General features: G+C 40.0%; 1 protein-coding gene across 2 annotated transcripts; it reads right to left on the bottom strand.

Annotated features, from left to right (window-relative positions):
- Positions 1-1,777: 1,777 nt before the first annotated feature.
- On the bottom strand, positions 1,778-5,587 carry Dlic (dynein light intermediate chain). 2 transcript variants are annotated; one of them, XM_011153386.3, is made up of 10 exons: positions 5,414-5,587; positions 5,153-5,226; positions 4,594-4,710; positions 4,283-4,513; positions 3,808-4,018; positions 3,512-3,700; positions 3,316-3,430; positions 3,062-3,202; positions 2,198-2,363; positions 1,778-2,113 (listed from the first exon to the last, which is right to left on the bottom strand). In XM_011153386.3, the coding sequence occupies exons 1-10, from the start codon at positions 5,500-5,502 to the stop codon at positions 1,998-2,000; spliced, it is 1,449 nt and encodes a 482-aa protein (XP_011151688.1). In that variant the 5' UTR covers positions 5,503-5,587; the 3' UTR covers positions 1,778-1,997. The 2 variants fall into 2 exon arrangements, with proteins under 2 accessions (XP_011151688.1, XP_011151689.1); XM_011153387.3 differs by having other exon boundaries at positions 3,086-3,202.
- Positions 5,588-12,992: the final 7,405 nt, after the last annotated feature.

Raw genomic sequence — 12,992 nt, 5'->3', positions numbered from 1 at the left:
TAGTGTTGAAAGAAAATATTGTTTGCTAGATACTAGGACCTGCTAATTAATACGATGTTACTTGTTATCGCGTAGTCGGCAAAAAAATGTTTTCGGTAACACCGCTACCGATTCGGTTATATACTCTATTGTTATTATATGCAGATTATATAAAGTAGTAAAGATATTCCAATTTTTCTCTCTCTACATAAATTTTACACATTTGTTGTATATATTTCATGTAATAATGCTTTCGTTAATGTATATATATATATATATATATATATATATATATGTGTGTGTGTGTGTGTGTGTGTGTATGTGTGTGTGTGTGTGTGTGTAAATGTGTGTGCGTGTATATATACATATACATATATATGCATATATATACATATATAACTTCCGAGTATGAATAAGGGTTGACATTATATATATAATCCATCTGAGTTGTATAATTTTTTGGAATCGTGTTTAATTTTAATAATCATATACTGTCCGATTAACTTTCGACTACTTTAGACTCAAAAATCGCTTGTATCAAAATGTATAACGACAATATCGAGATGAGAACTCGTAAATGAAAAATATGAGAAATAAATTCATTAAATAAATTCATTAAAATAAATAAATTAAAATAAGATTGATTCATTGAACGAAATTATTCATACTCGCAAATCATTCCTGTTTTAATAATATTTCTATCGATTTCACATTATTGCCTTTCTTTAAATTTTTTATTCGAGTGAACGCGTTCCATGTATGATGCAGATTATATCGTATGATACTATGAACAAGGCGACAACAATTATTGTCCCGTAGAACGAAAGTTATATTATTACATATTACCTTTACTGTATGCTACCCGATAATTCAATAAACGAATTTTGTAAACTTGTCGCATCAAGTCCCCTCCCTATAAATGCCGCTCTCGCGAAATTCTCTCTCTCCATTGTTCAGTAAAACATACGATGGACTGTTGTTCGGGGATAAAAGCATATAAATACGCCAAAGATATACGAAAAATTATTTATTTTCCTCGAGAATTCGATTCTCATATACATAAAGCCACATTTATATGATAATTGAATTTACAGATTTCTATGTTCATTTGCCTTCTCAAGTAACGTATTCGGCTAGAAATCTACGAATAAAGTATCGAATTTACACGCGCGATATGAATATCTATTCTCGCTGCAGTCTCTCTCGTACCATTAGTTATCCCTAAATCCGAAGACCACGCTACCGTCTTCCATGTAGGATTCTCGTGTAATAGTTTATGCACAATTTTCGTATAAAAGGCTATCTCACGCATTCGCACGACACGTATATTCGCAATGCTAACGGCACTTCGTAAAAAGATTAGACCGAATATCGGTGGCGATTCGCCGTGGAGCCTACCTTGTGGAAAAAAAAAAAAATAAAGTTCTCAAAAAAGAAGATAAAAATGTGCATTTGTGTTCATGTGTATATACGCGTGGGTATGTGTGTGTGTGCGTGCGTGTATGTGTGTGTGTATGTGTGGGTATAACGATAAAAAAACTCGGCCCGTGGCACTCACAGGCGATTGCTAAATAATTTACTATGACCAGGCGCTGGGACATGTGTGCGTAAGCATCTCGATTTATTATTATATTAAATATTTAATTACATTAATTTAATAGCTTTCTAGTTGTTCTCTGCATCGTTAATGATATTTAATCAAACACAACAATCGAGGCTGTTGCAGAGTATGTTGCACGGTGACAGACTATATATATATATATATATATATATATATATATATATATATATATGTATTTATATATTTTTCTTTTTTTCCCTTTTCCCTTCATTTTGGATCTTCCTCGCTTATTCGGTTTGATCAGGTTAGACTATCATTGATTAGGGCTAAATTTTTTAATCCTCCGCGACCTGCCTTACCGTTTCACAGCATGCTCCACATTCGCATTTTGAATTCTGGTCCGATGGCGACGAGTCTTTGCTCGCCTTTATCGTAGCAACGGGTCGCGATCTACCTTTTAACATTCAGACGATGAGTTCAGATTGGGTGGAGATAGCTTCTTGGTCCGCGTGAGACGATCCAGTTCCGCCACTGCGTCGTTACACATTGTGGCCTTGTCCACCGGTGTACTGTCTGTAGCGGAAGAAAAAATTGTTACTTAATAGTTTCATCGCGAAATGAATATCGTTTATAAGTGTATACAAGAGTATCGCGTACCAATTTTTATGGGACTCGCTCCTACACTAGCCGGCGTGCCAGGTGAGCCAGGTGGAACTCCGCTCTTCTTGTAGAGAAGAGAATTAAAGAAATTAGCTAAGACACCCTCTCCAGACGGCGTGGCGCCAGTGCCTTTGGGATCCAACTTCTTGTTCGGTGACGCCACCTGTTCGCAAGATCATTAATACCTATCCGCTATTGTAGGAGACTTTAATGAATGGTGTAATGGACAGATCATACCACATAGATTAGAACATGCTTTCAAATGTTAACTGCATTAACCACACGAGGATGACTGCTGTGGAGTAGAAATTACATTACGTGGACTGTTAAACGAGACGATGTGCTCGTTGCGCAACGCGGTTACCAGAAATTTACGATATATATGTGTATATATGTACTTTGATATCGTCTCGTTTTCTGTTTAAAAATTAAATCAAATTGCTGTACATTAAATGAAACGAGTGGCTTGATATCGGATATAGCGGGACATTACAATACGATGCCGTTTTGTGTTAATGCGCTCCATTAAACGGGCTCGTGAATACATCATAAGCGAGAATGGGCGTTTCTAAAAAAAGTGCAAGCTCGTAATACACAAAGGACAAAGTACTTTCAACATCAAATGATGAATGGACCGTCTATATGGTCAAACGAAATAGCTGTGTAAAAAATGAACAACAGATATTATCAGAGTACAAAACCGTTGTTTTGGATTTCGCAAATGGTACAATGAGATCAATGGACTCGTACTTATGACTGCGATGAAGAGATTAGTTGTGCAATGCTATTGTCTTTGGAACGTCGCATCCCTATTATTCACACGTAACATGAAAAGCATGCTCCATATATAAATGGTATAACCTGTATGACCGGCCCGGTGCTTGCCTGGTTCCGAGTGGTCGGAGAACGAGTGGGATCCTTCAAGCCCGACAGAGCAGCCTGTTGCCTCGCGAGGAAGGCCTGCTCTTCCTCCGCCTGAATCTCCATTTCCCTGGCAACACACTACGTCGACAGCAGTAATTAATGGACAAAGCTAACATTTCCGTTGACACTGTTGACACTGCATCTATTGCGGGTATAAAGCAATATATTTGTACGATATATTGTATGCATACTTTTCGATTTGTCGCTGGTTGCGCGATGACGTCGCGATAATAATCACTCGCCTTCATGGACTGCAAGTTTTCGTGCAAAATGCTGATCTTCTTCATATTATCCCAACCAGCGGGTCTGCAAACGATGTGCGTTGGTGTAATAATGTGAAGAAAAAGATGAGTATCTTTTGTCGATTGTAAAATACGGCGCCCTTACATAAGTACTGCATCCTTTTCAACAACCAAAGCTGGTGTCCTGAATGGTAAAGAGTAAATCCTATGCGTAAGATACTTATAAAGCAAATCACAGTTCTTATCCTCCTTCGCCGATGTGTAAAAGAGACCAGCGCCATATTGCAAGCAAAACCGCCTGATCCATTGCTGCATAAAGTCAAAATGTTCGTCTCTGTTTGGAAAAGAAAGTGGAGGTCAAATTGTGAAAAAGATTAATAAAATGGAGATTAATAATTAAATGGAGATAAATAATTTTTTTAATGTAAATCCTTTACTCACTTGTAATCCTGTTCCTTCTCGAGAGTAGACATGTAATCGGTTTTCGTTATGACCACGACGATGTCTAGGCCCAGATTGGTTATAAGTACTCCTTCCGGCAGAGGTAAACCCTCGGCGGTATCGTCATCTAGATTACGACTAGTACGTCGTAGAGGACTTCCAGGATCAAGTTCGTCTCCTGGTTCTGTGTAATCTTGCCATTTTTTAATATCTGAAGCAACAAAACTGCATGTAACATTGCATAAAATACAGAATGATTTTTAGTTTTCTAAATGCACGAGATTTAAAAAGATAGGAATGAAAGCAACCTGTCCAACAACAAAGCGATAAAAAATATTTTCAATAGTAACATTCTAATAGATATATGAAATATATTAATGACTTTTTCATCAAATTATCACAATTTCAAATAATCAAAGTTTCAGTCTTGTTAGTTACTGAGAAGTATGTATCTATCATGTTCAATTCTACTTACTAAGCTGCCTGCACCGTTGCCTAGTGTCATTATCTAAAGGTAATTTGTCAATATGATCGCCTAATAATGCTGCCCATGATTGAAGCTGATCAAGAATAGCCCATGGTGTAGTCATGGCAGCGACTAACATAACAAGTGTATGTGGAAACCTCTCTTTGTTCAGAGCAAATCTCAAAAGATTTGCATGACCCGGGTCTCCATCCAGAACCCATACTGACAACCTCGTATGATCTGTAATAAACCACATTCCATACTATCTGTTCAAATACCAGAACAATTGATAGTGAAAAGTTTCTTAATCTTGCACAAACCATCCCTATAATCATCTCTAACATCAATATAGGCAAACTCCAATCCAGATCCTTTCTTTGGATCTTCCACACCTTGCAATTTTGCTATAAGTGTTGTCTTCCCACTCTCATTGTCACCTTAAAAATTATACTATCATGTATTTAGATATAACAATTATTACTAACTAGCATGATGATATTGTGATAATAGCTGATCATATTATCATAGTAACAGTATGTTGTTATTATGATAGTAGTATCTTTATAATTACATTAGATTGGACTACTACATACTAAAATGACTTGTAATAAGAGATATAAATATCAGTGTGACTTTATACACAGATAAAATACATTTTACTGATATAACCTGTCCGTATGCCATAACAAAATGCCACGATATATGAAAGAACAATGATAAAGAAATAGATTCATATCAAATGACCAAGTAGCACATATATGGCGACATGACGCTTTTTCACTGTTGATGACACATGCATCAAGCAGCGACGAGTGTTTAATATGCAAGCTATATCGGCATAGACTATCGGTTCTAGGGCGAAGAATATCGAGCGTTTACCTAGTACAAGGACATTTTTATTCGACGGTAGCTTGTTGTTGCCGCTGTTCTGCACTTCCGCCAGAATAGACGACCTGCAAAGCATACGACAACATGGGATAAGAGGCGGTTAAAGCGATTGGACGCGAAATTTTTCTCACGCAAAATGCCCATGCGAAAGAAGTCGGCGTCAATCATACAGAGTACGAATGGTACGAAACAAACAGCCGACTTGCAACGCACTCTGATACACGGCTAATATCGTATGACTCGCGCACGTACCACAAATTGTCCTTATTGTCGACATCCTCTTTCTTTTTCGCCTGAAAGCCATTGCTCTGCAACATCGTATCAATCGCCGTCGCTGCCATGATTATCCATTTGACAGGAATAAGGATATCGATTGCATGCGCGCGAGAGCGAGCGGGGAGCGCGGGTGTAGTGGCGAAAGAATCGACCGTCTCGCGCTTCGACTTCGAGTTATCGTCGTTCATCTATTCGTCATCTATTCGATTGTCGATTTCGCGCCACGATGATCAAATTGTCGAATAACTTATATAAACTTTCACCTACATTCACCAATTAGAAGCAGAGATTCCCCGAACTTCGGACAAGTATCGAGAGATCCTGGCAGTAGAAGTGTCTTGACTGACAAAATAATATGAAGACTGTCAGCCCTGGGTAAATTTTCGTGTGGCCAAGGAAGCCCCAAGGGGCCCGTAGGAAAAGCGATGACATCGACGAGGTCAATTCAATTCAATTCAATAGATGGCTCTGGGTGTGTAAGCCACTGCTCCGACGCCACTCTCTGGCATCGACGAGATAATATCAGAAAGAAACCTGAGAATGGCCAACACGAAATTTTCTGCACCGACTTTCCGCACTTCCGGAAAGGGCGCCATCTGCATCCATTTAGTGAAGGGAACTACGATGGTACATCCACTATCAGGTCTCAGTGGTAAAATTTGCATGTGGTGAAAGTCCGTGTTACATGCATTTTCAGGCGGTTTATGCCCGTGCTATAACCACAGTTGCACCAGAAAGAAACCTGAGAGCGGCTAACACGACATGTTCTGTGACATCGACTTTCTGCACTGGGAAAGGACACCATTTGCATCAATTTTGAGAGGGGAACTACGATGGTACATCCACTTTCAGGTCTCGGTGGTAAAATCTACATGTGGTGGAAGTCCGTGCTACATCCATTTTCAGGCGGTTTATGTCCGTGCTGCAACCACAGTTGCCATCTCTATGCCAGACTATGCCCGATGGTCTAAAAAGAATGGGTGGGAGGGGAGAGGAGCAGAAAAAATAAAAGTACGTATTAAATGTTAAATCTTCGAATACATGTTACCGTATCAAAGTCTCTTCTATAATAAACAATTTGACATGTCTGGAGACGCATGATGTATCGTTGCCCGCGTCCCGTTCCCTTCGTCCTGTTTCTCAATTCAGCATCCCGTCCGCTCCGGACATTCGCTCGTGGCACTGACAGTGGCCGTCGGTGAGCATTCGATCCGCTCGGAGGAGCATATGTTAATTAACGCGACGAGACTCCGATTATAAATATCCCGCGAGTCGACGAAATATTTGAGCTTTCAAAAAAAGTATCGAAGAAAATCACATTGATGTTGTCATGGGTAAAATCCCACCCTGGTATATATTTCTTTATTTTCGAAATAATAAAAGCCAAACGAATGCAATTTAATTAAATGTTATTTATCATCATTGAATATTAGATGAAAAGTAGAAGAGTTATTGTCCGCAGCGGATAATCTCCCTGTATAAAATGTCGAACTGAAACATATTAAAAAGTATTGACATTTTGAATACGTCTGAATTCTGCTTTCTGACCCGAAGAAAGGGACTAAAAAGTATTAGTTCCCATTAAATTTCACCGCGCTAAATGCGAGATGGCAGTGGTGAATGCTTCGCATTAGTAAGGATTCAATTCATTTCAAACATTCCTTGTATTCAATCGCAATCGATAATTTTCAAATGCGAACTTTCGTATTGAAAAGTATTCACTTCTTCTCCTGATTGTTTTTGGATTCAGAGGCATACAAGATTTTCACGTTCTATTCCCCATAGCATTGAAAAGTATTGGCCCGCGATCCAATCTGAGATTCCCGCAAAACAGAATTCATGACCAAATCTCGTGAATGCGAAACAATACTTTTAAATACGACATTTTATACAGGACTAACATTTAATAAGAATGAGATAAAATTCGCATGGGATGAAATTCCACTCTTTAACGCTACCATGACCTTTAATTATTCCCCGAAAACAGCATCACAACAACTTTGACACTCTGTACAATTAGTTGTTAACACATTTTCTAATCTAACACATTCCTCTTTAATTAACATAAAGCTAACAAATGTTCGGTGCTTCGACAGAGTAATTTTCTTTATTGTCAGTAATCAATAAATAGAGTGCATCAATGTTGCGTACAGTTGAAAGACCTCGTCGGAAAGTTCCCCTCGTCGTTCCGGAACCTTCGAGAAAAGAAGAGACACCCAAGGGCAAGTCCCTCTTGCTTCAACCGCCGCCGAGGCCCGCAATGTTTACATCGCGCCGATCGTGTTGATCGGCTCGCGAGCGACGACACTTTTTGCTCTTCGTATTATAATACTCGCGCACTTCGTGTATTCGACCTCATTCCATCAATAGCAGCCGTGCGCGACACGCTCGTCACTTCCGTCTCGTGTAATTAAAAGAAATGTATCTCGTCGGTCCTCGAGATACTCAATCGACATCGCGTTGACATCACGTTCATTAACCGCACGGTCGAATCGCGAGTATCGACATTAGAAGCGTGAGCGAGTGAAATCCGAAGGATTTTTGCAGCCAGGAAGCAGGACGCCGGGAAGCAATACGTCACGTTTCCAGGTATGTGGAATCATTTATTATGCGGGAGGTCTCCGATAACGAGAGCGGACGTTTGACGAATTTTCCAGAAATAAGAAATCGAAATTTCGCGCTCAGCATTCACGATCCGTCATCATCCGACTAGGAATCATCACTTTATGAATTTGCAATTACTCTCGTCAATCTCTGTCTGTCTATCTATTTATTGCGTTGTTGTATACAAAAGATATTGATCCAGACAGAGACGGATAACAGTCCATGGACGTGGATCTCTAATTCATCATGTTCTCAATCAAACATTCTGAATAATACCCAATTATATGAGTATACCGGTTTTGTGTAGAATATTAACGTCATACCTTCTCCTTAGACTGCGACCTTTATTGTTTTCGGTCAGCGCTTCTTTCAAGTCTGTTTACTCTCGTTACGGAATCTGAATTTAAATGTCCATTTGTAAAAGAATATTTTCGAGAGCACACAACTGTTGTCTCCGCTTCTTGTTGTCATTTTTTTTCGTCAGCGCTTTCAAGAACTTCTATTTAAACTTTCAATGTCAATGAAGAAAAAAAATCGTTTCAAGAACTTCTATTTAGACTTTCAATGTCAATGAAGAAAAAAAATCGTAGCGAATATTCTCTACTCATTTCGACCAAACATTCTTTCTCTACCGCAGCTTACCAACCAAGAACGCTACATTTTTGTTCCAGACGTTGCAGGAAGCAAGCCCGGCGGACGCGGATGCTGCACCGGAAGATCCGGTTCAGACAGACCAGGGTCGGCCGGAAGGTAAAGTTTACAAGTTTCCTACACATCTGTGTTCAACCCTTTACGATCTTTGCTTTTGTAACTTGTTCCTCATCAGCTCTCTTGAAAGCTTCAAGTCCCATTTAAATTTTCAATGTTGGAACCAAAATATAAAGATAAAAATTCCATATCAAAATATTTCCGTATCTTCGATTTGTCCCGATCAAAGATAATTTCTCTCTACCGCAGGTTATCAACCGGGAAAATTATTTTTCTGTTTCAGTTATTGCGGAAAGCAACAACAATCCGGCAGATGCGGATGCCGTACCGGAGGATCCGGTTCTGGCCAAGCAGAGTCGGCTTGAAGGTAAGTTTACAAGTTTACTATAGTTCTCTGTTTGACCCCTGGCGATCTAGAGCTGGGATATAATTTCGACTTGAATTACGATCGCAGAGGGTAAACTACTCTTTTACTCGCCCGCACTCGTTGGTCAAATCTGATAAGCGAATGTGAATTTTTGTTACAGAGTTGAAGCGGAACGTGGCCGGCTCTGACTGCAAGTCGTTTTGGTGAGTAAATGCAAAATGAAAAGATAAACAAAATTCCGCATGACGGATGTGGGACTATAGGAGATAAAATATCGTTCGAGTCAATGCGAATTGCAAATAGATTTTGCATGTGTGTGTTTGTGACGTTGAATAAAATACATTGCTCGAAACAATCAGAGGATTACTTGGTCGATAGCCTGCATTACATACGAGATTTAAAATAGCGAATGATTCTCTTTTGATGTTCATTTGAATAAGAGATATTCATGTCTACAAACGCGATACCGTTATCAGCTGCTTTATTTTCATTTTTCAAGCGGGCCGCAGAATTATTTAACAATTATTTGACAATATTCAATTGTCCGTAAAATATATTCATACGTATAAATGTCGATACTGTTGGCTACTTTTCTTTTATTTCCAAAACAGGCTGTAAAATTATTTGGCAATATTGTCCATTCATCACGATCCCTATTGTCTCGAGTAGCGTATAATATGCGCAGAAATTGCGCCAACGCACGCCGAGCTTGAGGTGCCCTCGCTCGCGTGCCTTTGAATATCGCGACCGCGGTTACCAATATACGCGTTTTTATCCACGCTGCTAACAAAGGAAGCTTAAACTCTCATTTCGCCAAAGTATCGCGAACGTAAGCTTCGTCGTGACGGAACTATCATGCATGAAAACTTTGCCCTGCTCTCTCTCTCTCTTTACGCTCCCTCGAAGTGACCGGTTTCTGATTGTCTAATTTTTCCTCGCATGCATTCGCGAATATTCTCGTAGATATCGATACTCCCGCATTTTCGCGACTTTTCAGTCGCGATCGCGGAAAAGCATCGTAAAAATCCGTTGGACGAGTCGATAAATTTTCACACAGTTCTTGCTCTGCGCCGATCGAGTTTACAAAGTCCGTTTCGCAACACGTAAAAACTTTCCACCGATGTCGACGTAAAACATTCGTTAATTGACGCAAATATCGCTGCTCTCATACAAGTATCGACCGCGTTGTGAAAATGTGGCGAAAGTATAGCAATCAACCTGGGACGCGCTGCAAGATGAATGCTGCACGACATGGAGAGCGGCAGCGGACATGGGCGGACATTGGTGGATCTGGTTGGATGCAACAGGACATCATCAATATCATCATTGGTGAGTGTCTGATTCAAAGCTCGCAGAAAGAACTTTTATTATTACTTTATTATTACTTTTATTATTACATTGTGTATGCCGCAAATTTGCATTGACTCTTGTAACGAAAAATATATTCCATGAATTATTGTCCTATATTATTGCCATATACTGTTGCCACATATTGTTGCCATATATTGTTGCCATATACTGTTGCCATATATTGTTGCCGTATAGTATTACCATATATTATTCCCATTTATTGCCATGTATTCTCGCCATATAATATGGCCACTTGAAATCGCGCGACCAATCAAGAAAACTGAATTTATCGGTAATCGCAAAGGCGCGGCAGACGTCACAAATAGAAGTTAGCAGCCGGTCTCAGGGTTGACCAATAACAATACTGTTGCTGCAATTTAACTTTAAACAACAGCGGCCTCAGATCTCAAGAAACATTTTATCGCGGACTAACCTCTCGAACGGAATGTTCCCGAGAAGCGCTCTTGACATATATGGAAGTTATAGGCGAAACTCATCGACAGCATATTTAAACTTCGATATCTCCTAAAGGTCTCAAGATACATGAACGCTTCTTTGCAATATAGTTCTATATCAACCCTAATTTGACCATAAAGCTCCACTTTCAATTCACAGTAGAAACGGAGATATTAACATCACAAGTTAAACATTTTAACTTACTATATCTCCTAAACGGTTCAAGATACAGGAACGCACTCTCGCCACAATGTAATCCTATACCAAATCTAATCTTACCATAAATTTCCACTCTCAATTCCTAGTAGAAGCGGAGATATTAACGGAGAAAGGTAGGAAAAGTTAAACCTTCGATATCTCCAAAACGGCTAGCGATACAGGCCTGGTCCTGGCATCAAAATAAAGTCCTCTCAAAACCCTACATTTTCCCGTAAATGACGACTCTCTACTCCCAGTAGAACCGGAGATATCAACCGAGAAAGGTTGGAAAACTTTAACCTTCGATATCTCCTAAACGGTTAGAGATACAGGCCTGGTTCAGGCACCAAAATAAAGTCCTCTCAAAACCCTACATTTTCGAATACATGGACGACTCTCTACGCCCAGCAGAAGCGGAGATATCAACGGAGAAAGGTTGGAAAAATTTAATCTTCGATATCTCCTAAACGTTTAGAGATACAGGCCTGGTTCTGGCACCAAAATAAAGTCCTCCCAAAACCCTACATTTTCGACTACATGGACGACTCTCTACTCCCAGTAGAAGCGGAGATATCGACGGAGGAAGGCTGGATATCGACGAAGAAAGGCTGGGAAATTTTAACCTTCGATAACTCCTAAACGGTTAGAGATACAGGCCTCGGTCTGGCACCAAATTAAAGTCCTCTCAAAAACCTACATTTTCGACTACATGGACGACTCTCTACTCCCAGTAGAAGCGGAGATATCAACGGAGAAAGGTGGGAAAATTTTAATCTTCGATATCTCCTAAACGGTTAGAGATACAGGCCTCGGTCTAGCACCAAATTAAAGTCCTCTCAAAACCCTACATTTTCGACTACATGGACGACTCTCTACTCCCAGTAGAAGCGGAGATATCGACGGAGGAAGGCTGGATATCGACGGAGAAAGGCTGGAAAACTTTAAACTTCGATATCTCCTAAACGGTTAGAGATACAGGCCTGGTTCTGGCACCAAATTAAAGTGCTCTCAAAACCCTACATTTTGCCGTAAGTGGCGACTCTCTACTCCCAGTAGAAGCGGAGATATCAAAGGAGTAAGCTTGGAAATCTTTAACCTTCGATATCTCCTAAACGGTTAGAGATACAGGCCTGGTTCTGGCACCAAATTAAAGTGCTTTCAAAACCCTACATTTTGCCGTAAGTGGCGACTCTCTACTCCCAGTAGAAGCGGAGATATCAAAGCAGAAAGCTTGGAAAACTTTAACCTTCGATATCTCCTAAACGGTTAGAGATACAGGCCTGGTTCTGGCACCAAATTAAAGTGCTCTCAAAACCCTACATTTTGCCGTAAGTGGCGACTCTCTACTCCCAGTAGAAGCGGAGATATCAAAGGAGAAAGCTTGGAAAACATTAACCTTCGATATCTCCTAAACGGTTAGAGATACAGGCCTGGTTCTGGCACCAAATTAAAGTGCTCTCAAAACCCTACATTTTGCCGTAAGTGGCGACTCTCTACTCCCAGTAGAAGCGGAGATATCAAAGGAGTAAGCTTGGAAAACTTTAACCTTCGATATCTCCTAAACGGTTAGAGATACAGGCCTGGTTCCGGCACCAAATTAAAGTGCTCTCAAAACCCTACAATTTGACGTAAGTGGCGACTCTCTACTCCCAGTAGAAGCGGAGATATCAAAGGAGTAAGCTTGGAAATCTTTAACCTTCGATATCTCCTAAACGGTTAGAGATACAGGCTTCGGACAGGTACCAAATTAAAGCCCTTTCAAAACCCTACATTTTGGACAACATGGACGACTCTCTACTCCCAGTAGAAGCGGAGATATCGACGGATGAAGACTGGATATCGACGGAGAAAGGTTGGAAAACTTTAACCTTC

Source organism: Harpegnathos saltator, unplaced genomic scaffold (genome assembly GCF_003227715.2).
Source record: "Harpegnathos saltator strain DR-91 unplaced genomic scaffold, Hsal_v8.6 scaffold219, whole genome shotgun sequence".
NCBI classification, from domain to species: Eukaryota; Metazoa; Arthropoda; class Insecta; order Hymenoptera; family Formicidae; genus Harpegnathos; species Harpegnathos saltator.
The sequence above is the reverse complement of the archived record's forward strand: the minus strand, read 5'-3'. Positions and strand labels throughout refer to the sequence as shown.

What these genes read in the sequence shown, in the direction of transcription:
- Dlic (XM_011153386.3), bottom strand. Translation starts at nt 5,502, where the DNA reads ATGGCAGCGACGGCGATTGATACGATGTTGCAGAGCAATGGCTTTCAG. An exon ending in GCACCGGGCCGGTCATACAG is followed by an intron (nt 2,364 to 3,061) that starts GTTATACCATTT and finishes TCTTGCGAACAG; the next exon opens with GTGGCGTCACCGAACAAGAA. An exon ending in AGCGAGTCCCATAAAAATTG is followed by an intron (nt 2,114 to 2,197) that starts GTACGCGATACT and finishes CTTCCGCTACAG; the next exon opens with ACAGTACACCGGTGGACAAG.